The sequence below is a fragment of the Pecten maximus genome, chromosome 11 (assembly GCF_902652985.1).
Source record: "Pecten maximus chromosome 11, xPecMax1.1, whole genome shotgun sequence".
Lineage (NCBI taxonomy): Eukaryota > Metazoa > Mollusca > Bivalvia > Pectinida > Pectinidae > Pecten > Pecten maximus.
The window spans coordinates 9,563,629-9,577,859 of record NC_047025.1 but is presented as its reverse complement, the minus strand read 5'-3'; the positions used below and the strand labels follow the sequence as shown (position 1 = coordinate 9,577,859).

The 14,231-nt window shown below is 35.0% G+C and overlaps 1 protein-coding gene across 5 annotated transcripts in view; it reads left to right on the top strand.

Annotated features, from left to right (window-relative positions):
• LOC117337607 (altered inheritance of mitochondria protein 44-like) overlaps nt 1-14,231 on the top strand; it is a 36,525-nt gene that overhangs the window by 6,794 nt on the left and 15,500 nt on the right. For 4 of the 5 annotated variants that reach the window (XM_033898666.1, XM_033898667.1, XM_033898668.1 and 1 more), the window contains exons 3-6: nt 145-194; nt 4,497-4,629; nt 4,922-4,942; nt 13,867-13,998. In XM_033898666.1, the coding sequence (XP_033754557.1) occupies nt 145-194; nt 4,497-4,629; nt 4,922-4,942; nt 13,867-13,998 (336 nt within the window). The remainder of the gene's footprint in view (nt 1-144; nt 195-4,496; nt 4,630-4,921; nt 4,943-13,866; nt 13,999-14,231) is intronic. The other variant, XM_033898664.1, reaches the window with a different exon arrangement.

Genomic DNA, 14,231 nt, shown 5'->3' with positions numbered 1-14,231 from the left:
TTTCAATAAATATTTATCATATTTCATCAAACTCGTGTATATATATATATATACATGTATGTACACTGAAAAAATGGACTCTAATTTTTTATTGACAAATTGGTCCTAAAATGGTTCCGTAATGTATTTGTATATATATTGCAGGTGCCAGGATCGGACTCACCTGAAATGTATGTGATGCAGGCCAGTAATGGGTAAGTTTTATATTTATATGTCTTGAAAATCCAGCAAGTGTTTAGTGATTTTTAATTCAGAGAGGGATTATACAATATGTAGGTATTCATTTCAACCCAGTGTTTGGTTCGACACTCCCTAACTGTGTTGGTTTGTGTTTCTCGGGAAGCTGAGAAATGGGCCAGTATGTGCTGTCGTGGTTGTGTCCTTGGACAAGACATTTTACCCTTATTGCTCTGGATTGCATTTGATGGCCTCCTACAAGTTCAGTGAGGTAGTCACCAACTACTACAAGGAGACCTTGCCTCAAAATGAACCTTGCTGTTCACGGGGTGATAAACCCAGCAAACAATCATTTCAATCGGAGTTTTGGATTGTTAGCTCACCTGGTCCAAAGGACCAAGGTGAGCTTATGCCATACCGTGGCGTCCGTCTGTCGTTTGTCCGTCAACAATCGACTTCTTCTTCATAACCGCTCAACAGAATTTGACCAAATTTGGTCAGAAGCATCCTTATGAGATGGGGATTCGAAATTGTACAAATGGTGGGGGCTGACCCCCTGAGGGCGGGGCCAAAAGGAGTCAATTAAGCTTATATTGATATAAACAACTTCTCCTCTGAAACTAAGCAATGGATATCGCTCATATTTGACTTGTAGCATCCTTATTGGGTAGGGATACAAAATTGTACAAATGGTGGGGCTGACCCCCTGGGGGCCTGAGGGGCGGAGCCAGAAGGAGTCAATTTGGCAAAATTGATATAAACAATTTCTTCACTGAAACTAAGCAATGGCTATCACTCATAGTTGTCTGGTAGCATCGTTTTGGGGTAGGGATTCAAAATTGTACAAATGGTGGGGATGACCCCCGGGGGCCTGAGGGGCGGGGCAAAATGGGGTCAATTTGGCTAAATTGATATAAACAACTTCTTCTCTGAAACTAAGCAATTGATATCACTCTTATTTGACTGGTAGCATCTTTATGGGGTAGGGATTCAAAATTGTACAAATGGTGAGGGTTGACCCTTTGGGGCCTTGAGGGGCAGGCCGAAAGGGGACAATTTGGCTAAATTGATATAGAAGCCTAGGCCTCTTCTCTGTAAACAATCAATATCACTCATATTTGACTGGTAGTATCCTAATGGAATAGGGATTCAAAATTGTAGAAATATTGAGGGCTGACCCCCTAGGGCCTAAGGGGTGGGGCCGAAAGGGGTCAGTTTTGCTTAATTTATATAGACGGCCTCTTCTCTGAAACTACATAAGCAATGAGGAACTCTCCTATTTGACTGTTAGCATCCTTATGGAGTAGGGATTCAAAATTGTGCAAATGGTGGGGCTGACCCCCTGAGGGCCTAAGGGGCGGGGCTAAAAGGAGTCCATTTGGCAATATTGATATTAATGACTTCTTTTTTGGAACTAAGCAATGTATTACATTGATTTTTCTGTGGTAACATCCCAAGTAGGCTGGGATTCAAATTTTTACAAGTAATGGGGCTGACAACATAATCATACATCAACAAATAAAGCTATTAGCAAATGGAACATAACATTATTTTAATGTTTGATCAAATAAACCAGGTGAGTGATACAGGCCCTCTGGGCCTCTTGTTGATGTATCTGGTCTGTTTAAATTCTTCTGAAAATTTTAAAATTCTGTTGAAGGTACAAAGAACCTTAAGTATATATAAAAGAGGAAAAATCATCTCAAGTCATAAATATAAAGATCACAAGATTTTCTGATGATTAGCTTGTTTGGAGAAGGTGCACTAGAGAGTCCTGATTTATGACTATTCAGTTAAACATTTTTTTTTTTTTTGCTCAAGCTCAGACAGTTTGAAACATTAGAAATATGCATCTCTTGCCTAAAAACCCATTTTATAATTTCAGAGGATTTTGTATTTGAATTTCAAAAGCTTTCAATGCCTACTGTAACTTAATATTAATAGAACCAAAAGTGATATTATGAATTATATAGTTTAAGATGCAGTAGCCCAGATATATACATATATTTACCACTATGAATTAAGATTCAATAATGTGATATGGAAGATGACTTATGACTGAGTGTCCTAAATTCCAGACACCATACTAAAGAAATCAAACTGATACATGAGAAGATATTGTATGACTTATTACTGTATTTAAGTGTTTTTTTCTATGGTACAAATGTTCATGATTGGAGGTCTTTTTTTGCAAAAAGTTTAAAAGGAACCAATATTTTCTCTATTTTAATGTCAATGTATCTTAATCATTTACTTATGTTATTTATTTATTTATTTCATTTTTTTTTCTTTTTTTTTTGTACATATATTGCAATTTCCTTATATATTTGAACTTAGCAAAACGTACAATTTTATGAGAAAGAATTCAGGTATGTTTAAGTTTATTTTATAATTTCTTTCAATAATGGTCATTAAAACATCAGACTGGCATTTAAACACTCAAAATTATACTTCCAGACATTGAATAAGAATAGTAAATTACTCCAACAGTCTTTAGCCTTCCTTGAGCTACTTAAATGTATACTATACGCTTACAAACCCTTGATACCTATTTAACTAAACCCAGATCAAACTGATGATTAAATAACTTCGTACAGTTTAAGAACGCTATATTTATCATTTGTGGAAATCAGATCACAATAAACAACCTAGGGAGCAGTCATTATTTTGTACCAACGCGACACAACAGTAATTTTTTATATCAGTAGAGTTATAAAGTTAACAAATAACCCTGTCAACCTTTTGACCTCTTGCAAACAGATTTAACACAACTGTAAAGAATTTTGTTTGAGGAGTTCTTCTAAACGGAGTGTTGGTTATACAACCTGAAATAAAATAACTTATTGTATATACATTGATAGATATATTGGTACAGTGCCAGTGTGTCTGTGGATTTACAAGTTGTTAAATGTCACCTGGTGAAGCCTGGTGTATGTACACAATCGCACTCAAACATTACACCTCCAGAAATGTAACAAATTCCTTTAGAATCAATTCCAAAGACGATTTGTATTGTGTATAAAATGAAGTGTTGTACTGTTATTAAATGTATCCTCTGAGAGTGCTGTGTATGTGCAAATATGATCTGCTAATAATTTTACACGACTGTCTTAACACAGTGAGCCATTGTGGTCTTTAGAATATATGGATAATGAAGTTGTCATACATTTTAATACAAAACCTCTTATCATTTCATATTTTTTTTTTTTCAAATTTTTCTTTTATTCAGACAAGACATGGTTTATACATTCACTAGCAGATCCAGGGGCGGGGGATGAGAAATTTTTTTTAAAGCCTTAAAAAAATTTCCTATGCCAAACAGGGATTTCAAATTCCTGGATCCGCGCTTGACATTGCAATCATTATCCTCTCGCAGGAGGGCTTTCTCACGTAATTCATCTTTCTCCACATTCATTCTCCTTTAAGAATTTTACAAAAAATTCTTGCGTTGAAATTTAAAAAATTAAACATGACTATGAATTATTTCCATTGTCATATATAGGTTCCATATCTATCCAGCAATAAGCAATAAATTTAAGTGTTGGCCGCCTGGGTTTATTACAGGATAAATATTGTGTGTACAGTCAAACCTGTCATATGTGACCTTCCAAGGGAGACAATAAAAAATGTCACCTGTGACCGGTGGTCTCTTTATACAGGTTCTGGTAACTAGTATAGTAAATAACATTGGGAGTGAAAATATAGTCACCTATGAGAAGGGTCACTTAATTAAGGTGGTCCTAAGGCAGGTTTGGTTGTTACATACATGTTTATGTATATATATATGTTTAAGAATTTAAATAAAAAAAAAAATTGTCCTTTGTCATTTGTGTTTCTCACATTTAAATCGAAATTAACATCATATACTGCCCTCCTAGATGCTCAGAGGGGATACACTCCTGAAATTTGGGACTCTCATGACAAAATCAAAGGTTCAGTCATGGACCCCATCTTGTGGTTAAAAGAAATACATTTTGTAGTCTAATCTGATTCTTTTTGATGTACATGAAACAATTCCTGGGTCAATCCCCATACGTTAAATTGACTGGCTTTGAACTCGGGTTGTAGCTCCTATGCAATCTTCAAAGAAAAAGTTATCAGCTTAGCGATTAGTCAATTTTTTTTCCTGGTACCAATCAAATATAAGGTTCCTTTTCGATTTTGTCATTACACATATTCCAGGATTGTAGAGAGCGAAAGAGAACATTACCCTTGGACCAATGATGATATATATATATATGTATATACATACTAACAATATCCACAGCAGAAATGATCATGTATTAATGAATTTCGGATTTTACTTCTTTTTTTTTCAGAGTGAAATCGGCAAAACTAAACCGGCCGTACACTCATTCATCAATTCTCCCCTCCAGGAAGCGTGCAATGTCCAATACCTCCAAGGCTACCCATTCTATGCAGACGTCACGAACCACCTCTGGCCGAAATGCGGTAAGTCCTCAAACAATCAAATGGAATCTGTCTAAAAGTGACTGTTTTATATTTCAATACTGCAGCTTGCTCTTCTCAGTAATTTGAGCAGCTCATGGTGTGCATTAAAGCACTTTGGGATATAAAAATTATTGTAGAACCGCAAACCGGACTATATAAAGGATTGATTATTGAGTGTGCTCAATCATTTCCTGAAAATGACTGGTGATTTCTGAGATGCTGTTTATCTCCTGATAAAATGAGGTGTATTTCCACCAAACATTCAATGATCCAAAAAACTTTGCTTTTGCAGACAAAATGGTATTTCGACATGGTGAGAATTATTGTTTGAATTTTTTTTTACATATATATACCATAATAGTTGACCTACATTCATACCATCAGAAGATGATCAGAAGTAATTTTTAAGTCAGAAAAAATATTCCCAAATTCCTGATCCCATTTATGGTGTAATAAGATTATATAGGACCAACACATAATTTATATTTGGAATGGGGCTTATTGGGAGACATCAAATATCATATTAACTTGACTACAAGTGCATCGATGGGCTTATTACCAGACATGGGCTTATTGCAAGACAAGGGCTTATTGCCGGATAAATACAGTGATATGGCTGACCATCTTCTGTGTTATATGATTAAAACTGTGGTGAATGATTTTTATGAAATACAGTTATAGTTACAGACATCTATATATTATGTGGTATTTCTTCTGTAGATTGCATGCTATGTTTTTCGTAATGTTAGATTTTCCCGTGTATAATTTTAGAACCTCCTTTTATCCATGTGTTTAGCCCCTGTAAAGATTCTGTACTTTCCTGTCAAATAGCTTCTTTTTTTTTTCTCAATTAAAAATTTTTTCTGGTCAAAAACTGAAAAAAAGGTGAATGTTTTAAAGTCACCAAGTCAAAATTTTGGAAATCTAAAAAAAAATTGTAGACCGGAATTATGAATCTTTACAGTATCCAAAATTAGATTTATTCCACCTTTGACTTTATGCCTGCACCAAGACCCTATGAGATTCCATGCATGTTGTGTTCCCGTTTAATATTGCACCTTCGTGTTACAGCCAGTTAATGCTGTTAATTTTTTAGCACACCTGTTCTGGTATACCTGGGTTTTAATTTGGTTTTGTTTTTTCCCCTGGCCACCAGAAAGTAGGTAGAAGCATATAGCATTTTTCCATCACATTACTGATAGAATATAGAGATATATTTGGGTGGACGGGTAGATTGTGGTAACACAAACTACATTCACCAAGGCGGCCAGGGTTCGATTCCCTGATCGGATGTGTACAGGAACAGGGGTCACCTGCTCAACTACATTGTACTTGATTCGTCTCTGGGAACTGTGATTTCCTGCCACACTAAGACCCCTCACGTGCTTCCTTAGAGACCAACAAGCATGATTAACACTTTCCCGTTCAGGAAGGTGTTAATGTAAGATGATATAACGCGGTTTGGACATTGTTGTAAAATAGAATTATAACTTAATATTTGATATATTTTAAACTATGAACACAATTTTCTGATTTGCTCCCTTTCTGTCAAATGAAATTGGGGCATACATGTTTCACAAACATTTTCTTTTGCGTTTCATAAATTTTTATAAAAAAGTTCCTAAAATAGTGTATGGTGTATTGAATATCTGTCACCTGAGACAAAATCCTCAATGACCTTGAGTTGAAACTTTGGGTATCCTAGTCCAAATTATTTATCTTTTTTTTTATATAATCTGTCATCTATTGAGTTCAGACTGATATAAAAACAATTCTGACTGAGTATCCAGGGTGATGTCTCCATTTTGACACAAATATAAACTTTGTATCCATTTCAATTTAATCTTTTTTTCTCCATTTCTGCACAATCAAAAAAGTTACCGTAATTGTCCATCGTTGCACACATTATAGATAATTATGTAGTATTTTTGGTATCTATGGTGATATATGTTTGTTACTGCACCCATTTAGATATAAGTAATTAGTTACATTTGTACATTTTTGCACACCTGTTAAGTTTGGTATTGATGGTTATATATTTTGCCATTTTTTCATACCTTTATTAAATTTTAGTGAATTTTCCATCACTTTGTTGTTTCCATGGTAATGGGCATGTTTCCATGGCAATGTTCATTAATGTACCTACTATGCTTAAACTCTGTTGCAAATTATGACAACCATATTTGTTCTCAAATAAGACCCCTCCCTAGCAATAGCAATTTTTAGATATAGTACTAAACTTTTACACCAAGGGATTAAGCTAATTTGAGGATAAATATTGTACTGAAATTTTACACTAAGGGAGGGGGCTTATTTTAGAATAAATACGGTACTGAAATTTTTACACTAGGGGAGGGGGGCTTATTTGCGGATAAATATGGTGCTAAACTTTTACACTACTATTTGAGGATAAATATGGAAGCTAACTTTTACTCTAAGGGAGGAGGCTTATTTGAGGATAATTTTGGTACTAAACTTTTACACCAGGGGAGGGGGCTTATTTGAGGATAAATATGGTACTAAACTTTTACACCAGGGGAGGGGGCTTATTTGAGGATAATTTTGGTACTAAACTTTTACACCAGGGGAGGGGGCTTATATGAGGATAAATATGGTACTAAACTTTTACACCAGGGGAGGTGGCTTATTTGAGGATAGATACGGTACTAAACTTATACACTAGGGGAGGGGGCTTATTTGAGGATAAATATGGTACTAAACTTATACACTAGGGGAGGGGGCTTATTTGAGGATAGATACGGTACTGAACATTTACACTAGGGGAGGGGGCTTATTTGAGGATAAATATGGTACTAAACTTATACACTAGGGGAGGTGGCTTATTTGAGGATAGATACGGTACTGAACATTTACACTAGGGGAGGGGGCTTATTTGAGGATAAATATGGTACTAAACTTATACACTAGGGGAGGTGGCTTATTTGAGGATAGATACGGTACTGAAAATTTACACTAGGGGAGGGGGCTTATTTGAGGATAAATATGGTACTAAACTTATACACTAGGGGAGGTGGCTTATTTGAGGATAGATACAGTACTGAACATTTACACTAGGGGAGGGGGCTTATTTGAGGATAAGTATAAAGCAATAAATATAGCATTTACCGATAAGGTTAAGAGGGTTTTTATATGGAGGCGAACCTGTGACCTTCATTTTCGACATGCAGGTTTTGTACTATCAATGGTACAAAAGAATTTACTTGAAATGTGAGTGTTGAATAAATTCAGTGTAAGCTAGGTGATTTCAATTTCAAATTATGGACTTTTTATACATCAAATAGATTGAACATCGGGCTATAGGCCGATGTATGTGAAAGGTAAATTTGTAACGCCTGACAAACTGAAGCCATATCGTTGGATTTTTCCAAGATGACTATACACAGCAGGATCAGTCTGAAATCAAACAGATTAATTTCCTATTTGTTTGTTTTTATTTCCGTTAAAAGCAGATTTGTTCGTAATCCGTATGAATTAGTCTGGACATGATTTGTAGTAATAACTTATAGAGAGTTAATCCAGAATATTTGTCAAAGTTAATCCGTCTATGAAATAGAATTTGTTTTAATTCCTAATGCTTTGTTGAGAGAAATTTCTAGAACTACCAAATAGCTCTTAAATATCAACTGTGATAATACAGGTATATACTTATAATTAACAAAAAAAAAAAAAATGGATTGAAATATAGTACATATAAATATCTAAAAATATTCATAACTATCATATAAATGTAAGAAATCAATTTGATAATTCACAGGGACCGGTAGAATGAAACAAATAATCAAAACAATATTTTTTCAAATTTGTCAAAGCAAATCTTTATCCGAAAAATAAACAATCTGACCCAATCTTTTTAATCGTAAAATGAATTTTCCCGATTGATAAGGTGTCGTCCTGGCTTTTGAAACAAATAGCCTAAAGACTTAATCTTATTTGAAAACCAATTAATTTGGTATATGTTGATTAAGTGTGACTGGTATGGTCTTTGTACAAATTTTACTGGGTATAGTGGTTGCTGTGAGCCATTGTTATTTGAGTACCCAGGATTCTAGCTCACTTCAGTTTCTCCAGGTTTCGTAGGTATTGACGTAAACACTACAGGATATTTTCAGTTACATTCTCGACTTCATAACCATTTTATGTAATATTGCGACCCAGGATATTTCTGCCATTTCCTCGCTGCCTAGACTTTGATGTGAACACTACCGGATATTTTGGACGTTTTAATTGTTTTCAGGACTTTGTATGTGCTGATAACAACGTTAACTTGGATCTAATTTTTAAAAATTCATTGCTGTCCAGAATTTGTAGGTTTTGTTATTCATAGGCACCCTACAAAATATTTAATGACACTTTTAACTTCTAATTCATTCTAATGTTGTAAAGCACCACAAGATATTGACATATTGTGTTGGGTATATGAGACCAGTCGCAGAGTAAAGTGTTATCTCTGGTTGGGGAAGTCATTTGACTCGGAGGTTGTTAAACATGGCTGACTATATATATATTATCAGAAGGAATTCACAAGCTAGCTTTAAACATTGATTAAGGTCAGAAAATGTTTGTATCATAAAATGGTGGAAATCCTCTATGGCTTGGAGCAAGGTATGGTATGAAATTTATGAAGTTAATGATTATAATGATATTTTTTTGCTTTTTTTTTTTTTTACTTTTGAAAATGTTTTGTTTCATTAAAATATTAAGCTCATAGATTTCACATATGTAAGAAATACCTTTGTTAAAAGCAATTTGCATGATTTTAACAAAATTCATGTATTCTGTACAAGAATTTATATTTTGAAATAATTGTTGATTTGTTTCAAAACTTTGGGTCTTTGTGTTGTACAACATGTATATAGAATAATTCTATTTTACAACAAGGAACCTGTCTAATCTGACATTACTGAATTATTGAGATTCACAATACAGAGGTTCCTAGATCTTGTATTTTCAGCTAACATAGATATGCATGGATGTAGACCATGAAAAACATCAAATTTATTCAGACTTTCAGATTTATACATGATATAAAAGTTTAATTTCTCAGAGTAAAGATATATTTTATATGACTTTGTGTGAGGGCAAGATTATACTTCAGTTTTAATTTTAATATTGACCTGTCTTCCTGTATTATATGACGGTAGATATATTTTATAGTTAGGATCAATTAGACTTTGTGGTATAGAGTCCAGTGTTTGACAATACGGTGTTAGCTGTTAGAGAGTTCTAATGTTAAACACCCGACTTGATTAAGTACATAATACAGGTACCAGGTATATATATGTAGACAGACAAATACAGGTATACAGGTATATATATAAATATATTATGTAGACGGACATGTTTACCTTTGAGATTAATCGTACAATTATATCTACCAGTGCCTAAAATCTATTAACACAACTTCTGGTAAATCTCCTTCAGTTTTGAAGTCCGTAAAAGAAAGCTATTCATCGGAACAATTTTGAATTAATTTTCCATATTACTACTGTTTCATTATTCTGAGCTACCTTTGAATCTCGCTCACGTATTGAGAAAATTGACAGAAAAAACTGTCTCTGACTGTCAAGCTGTCAGATTTTTCATCAATAAGGCCAGGGTTCGGAAATTTGTACAACCATCAAATATGCAGACTATTTTCTCCAGGGTGTGGTGTTCTAAAAGTTTATAATGAAAATTCGATTTCACAATCAGTAAAATTTCTTAGTCAGTTTTTAAATATGACTCTTATCAGTCGTGTGAAGTTTTCTGCGATTTCCATAGGATTGTTGAACTGAGATATTGATCGGTATTGATAGACTTGATGTCTGATGCACGAAGGTTGGTTGTAATTAAACAGATTATAATTTGGTAAATTTAAGATATACTTGTTATTTTGAATAAAAGTTTCTTTAAAGTTTGCAGTATGTATACATCTGAATTTCTCAGTCATTTCATGCTAAAAAAAATCCATGCACTATATTCACATAAATATGATAGACGTTTTTCAACAACTTCCAGTGCCTTACTTATATTTCGCAAAAAAAAAATCAATAATTCCATTTAAATATATCTTATCTAAATACATTGAATCTCAGCCTTATTGACCACAGAAAGCAAAAATGTAAATATTTAAAAAAAAAAAAAAAAAAAAGTGTTTTCATTTTCTGTTGTAACGAAATCCTACTTGTTTTGCATTTTATAAAATAGCTGTTTGCCAGCGAGAAACATTCCTCAGTTTACCATAGTTACAATATTGATGGAGTCCGACACACATACAAGGCCTTACCACCCAGACAGAATTAAAGTCTTTAATGAACTCCTGTAATCTGTCAATGCCAAGACGACAAGTGTCAGTAGCTAGGGACAGTCGTCTGTTTTAGGAAGTTTGATTACTTTGTTAACTGATAATATATATGCAAATAGTACATGGACTTATGTGGTCGGTCTTGAGATTTAAAGGGAGGTAATTACCGTTAGGAAGGATCTACCAGGTAGTTATATCTTAGAAGCTAATCAACTCCATGGGGTGGCATTATGGTAAATCATGTTCCATCTTGGTGGCAGGATAGTAAATATTGCCACAGCCTAGCCATAACTGTCATAGCCAGTATTTGAAGCTAATGGGAAATAATTACCTCTATCATTGATGGACATTTTTAGCCCACCATCATCAGATGGTGGGCTATTCAAATCGCCCTGCGTCCGTGGTCCGTCGTCCGTCCGTCCCTCCGTCCCTCCGTCCGTCCGTCCGTCCGTCCGTCCCTCCGTCCGTAAACAATTCTTGTTATCGCTATTTCTCAGAAAGTACTGAAGGGATCTTTCTCAAATTTCATTTTTAGGTTCCCCTTGGTGCCTAGTTATGCATATTGCATTTTGAGACCAATCTGAAAACAACATGGCCGACAGGCAGCCATCTTGGATTTTGACAATTGAAGTTTGTTATCGCTATTTCTCAGAAACTATTGAGGGGATCTTTCTGAAATTTCATATGTAGGTTCCCCTTGGTGCCTAGTTATGCATATTGCATTTTGAGACCAATCTGAAAACAACATGGCCGACAGGCAGCCATCTTGGATTTTGACAATTGAAGTTTGTTATCGCTATTTCTCAGAAACTAATAAGGGGATCTTTCTGAAATTTCATATGTAGGTTCCCCTCAGTGCCTAGTTATGCATATTGCATTTTGAGACCAATCTGAAAACAACATGGCCGACAGGCAGCCATCTTGGATTTTGACAATTGAAGTTTGTTATCGCTATTTCTCAGAAACTATTGAGGGGATCTTTCTGAAATTTCATATGTAGGTCCCCCTCAGTGCCTAGTTATGCATATTGCATTTTGAGACCAATCTGAAAACAACATGGCCGACAGGCAGCCATCTTGGATTTTGACAATTGAAGTTTGTTATCGCTATTTCTCAGAAACTATTGAGAGGATCTTTCTGAAATTTCATATGTAGGTTCCCCTTGGTGCCTAGTTATGCATATTGCATTTTGAGACCAATCTGAAAACAACATGGCCGACAGGCAGCCATCTTGGATTTTGACAATTGAAGTTTGTTATCGCTATTTCTGAGAAAGCACTGAAGGGATCTTTCTCAAATTTCATATAAAAGTTCCTCTTGGTGCCTAGTTAGGCATATTGCATTTTGAGACCAATTGGAAAACAACATGGCCGACAGGCAGCCATCTTGGATTTTGACAATTGAAGTTTGTTATCGCTATTTCTCAGAAACTAATGAAGGGATCTTTCTGAAATTTCATATGTAGGTTCCCCTCAGTGCCTAGTTATGCATATTGCATTTTGAGACTAATCGGAAAACAACATGGCCGACAGGCAGCCATCTTGGATTTTGACAATTGAAGTTTGTTATCGCTATTTCTCAGAAAGTACTGAAGGGATCTTTCTCAAATTTCATATGTAGGTTTCCCTCAGTGCGTAGTTATGCATATTGCATTTTGAGACCAATCGAAAAACAACATGGCCGACAGGCAGCCATCTTGGATTTTGACAATTGAAGATTGTTATCGCTATTTATCAGAAATTGCTGAAAGGATCTTTCTGAATTTCATTTGTAGGTTGCCCTCTGTGCCTAGTTATGCATATTGGATTTTGAGACCAGTCAGAAAACAACCTGGCTGACAGGCAGCCATCTTGTATTTTGAAAATTGAAGTTTGTTATCGCTATTGTACAGAAGGTACTGAAGGGATTTTTCTCAAATTTCATATGTAGGTTCCCCTTGGTCCCTGGTATTGCATTTTGGGACCAATCGGAAAACAACATGGCCGACAGACAGCCATTATCGCTAAATCTTAAATTTTATATATAGGTTCCCCTTGTTTGAAAAGTACTAGAGGGCTGTTTCTGAATTTACACAGATTAGTAATATAAGACTTAGAGAAAGGGAAAAGTAGAGAAAAGATCAATCTGACATGGAACCTATAAAGATCATTCAATGGTGGGCGCCAAGATCCCTCTGGGATCTCTTGTTAATTTCTGGTAACACTGGTTTAAAACAAACAGTACACTGACGTATTCCAACAATATCTACTGTTTCTAAACACAGTTTAACACTTGTTCAGGATGAGATCCAACAGTTATAACAAGTTCCATGAAACCAGAGGAAATAGTTTATTACTATCCTAAATCTGTTGTATGACTGAAAAATAAAAGTACGTGGCCGGGCGGCACAGTGGTAACACACTTGCCTTTCACCTAGGTGGCCGTGGTTCGATTCCCCAATCAGACATGAAAAGAAATGGGTTTATCTTCCCATACCATGTTGGTTTTTCTCCGGAGACTCTACTTTCCTCCCACAATAAGAATCCTCGCGCACTTCCATCTGGGCAAACAAGCGTGATTGATATAAGTTGTATTAACTGATCGTTTTGCAATTGTTTTAAGATAAATAAAGTTTATATTTTAAGTTAAGGTTGAGTAGAACACTCAAAATTAACTTACTTATGTTTGCAAGTTTTCGATAATGTTGGTTTCCTTTGTAAAGCAAAGAGTGAAAAATTACTGAATCTTGATGTGAACAAGTATTTCAGTTCTTTGATGGAATGAAAGCATTAAGACAGCTAGCTATCAAAATATTCAGATGCTTTTTGTGCCAATAGCGCTCAAATACAGCAGGCAGGGACGAGTGATTCTACTCATTCATTTAATATAGTATAGTTTTACCATAATTATGATTATAAATACCTATATGATATATACTGTCTATACTTTCACAGACCATGCCTGGAGAGAAACGCCAGATGAAATCTGCTCAAAGTGAGCACTGGAACAAAAGCGAACAAGGACAGCGTCTCAACCGAGAATGGTCCAGTGTTTCCGACAGCCGTGCCCTGAAGAGGTCATCAGAGGTTAGTCAAAAGTTCCCCATCATTATAGGTGAAATATCATTATTAAACTGTAACAAAGTAAGTCAAATGTTAGGATCAGAATTATATTTATAGGTGATATTACTGTAACAAAGTAAGTCAAATGTAAGGATCAGAATTATACTTATAGGTGATATTACTGTAACAAAGTAAGTCAAATGTAAGGATCAGAATTATATTTATAGGTGAAATATTACTGTAACAAAGTAAGTCAA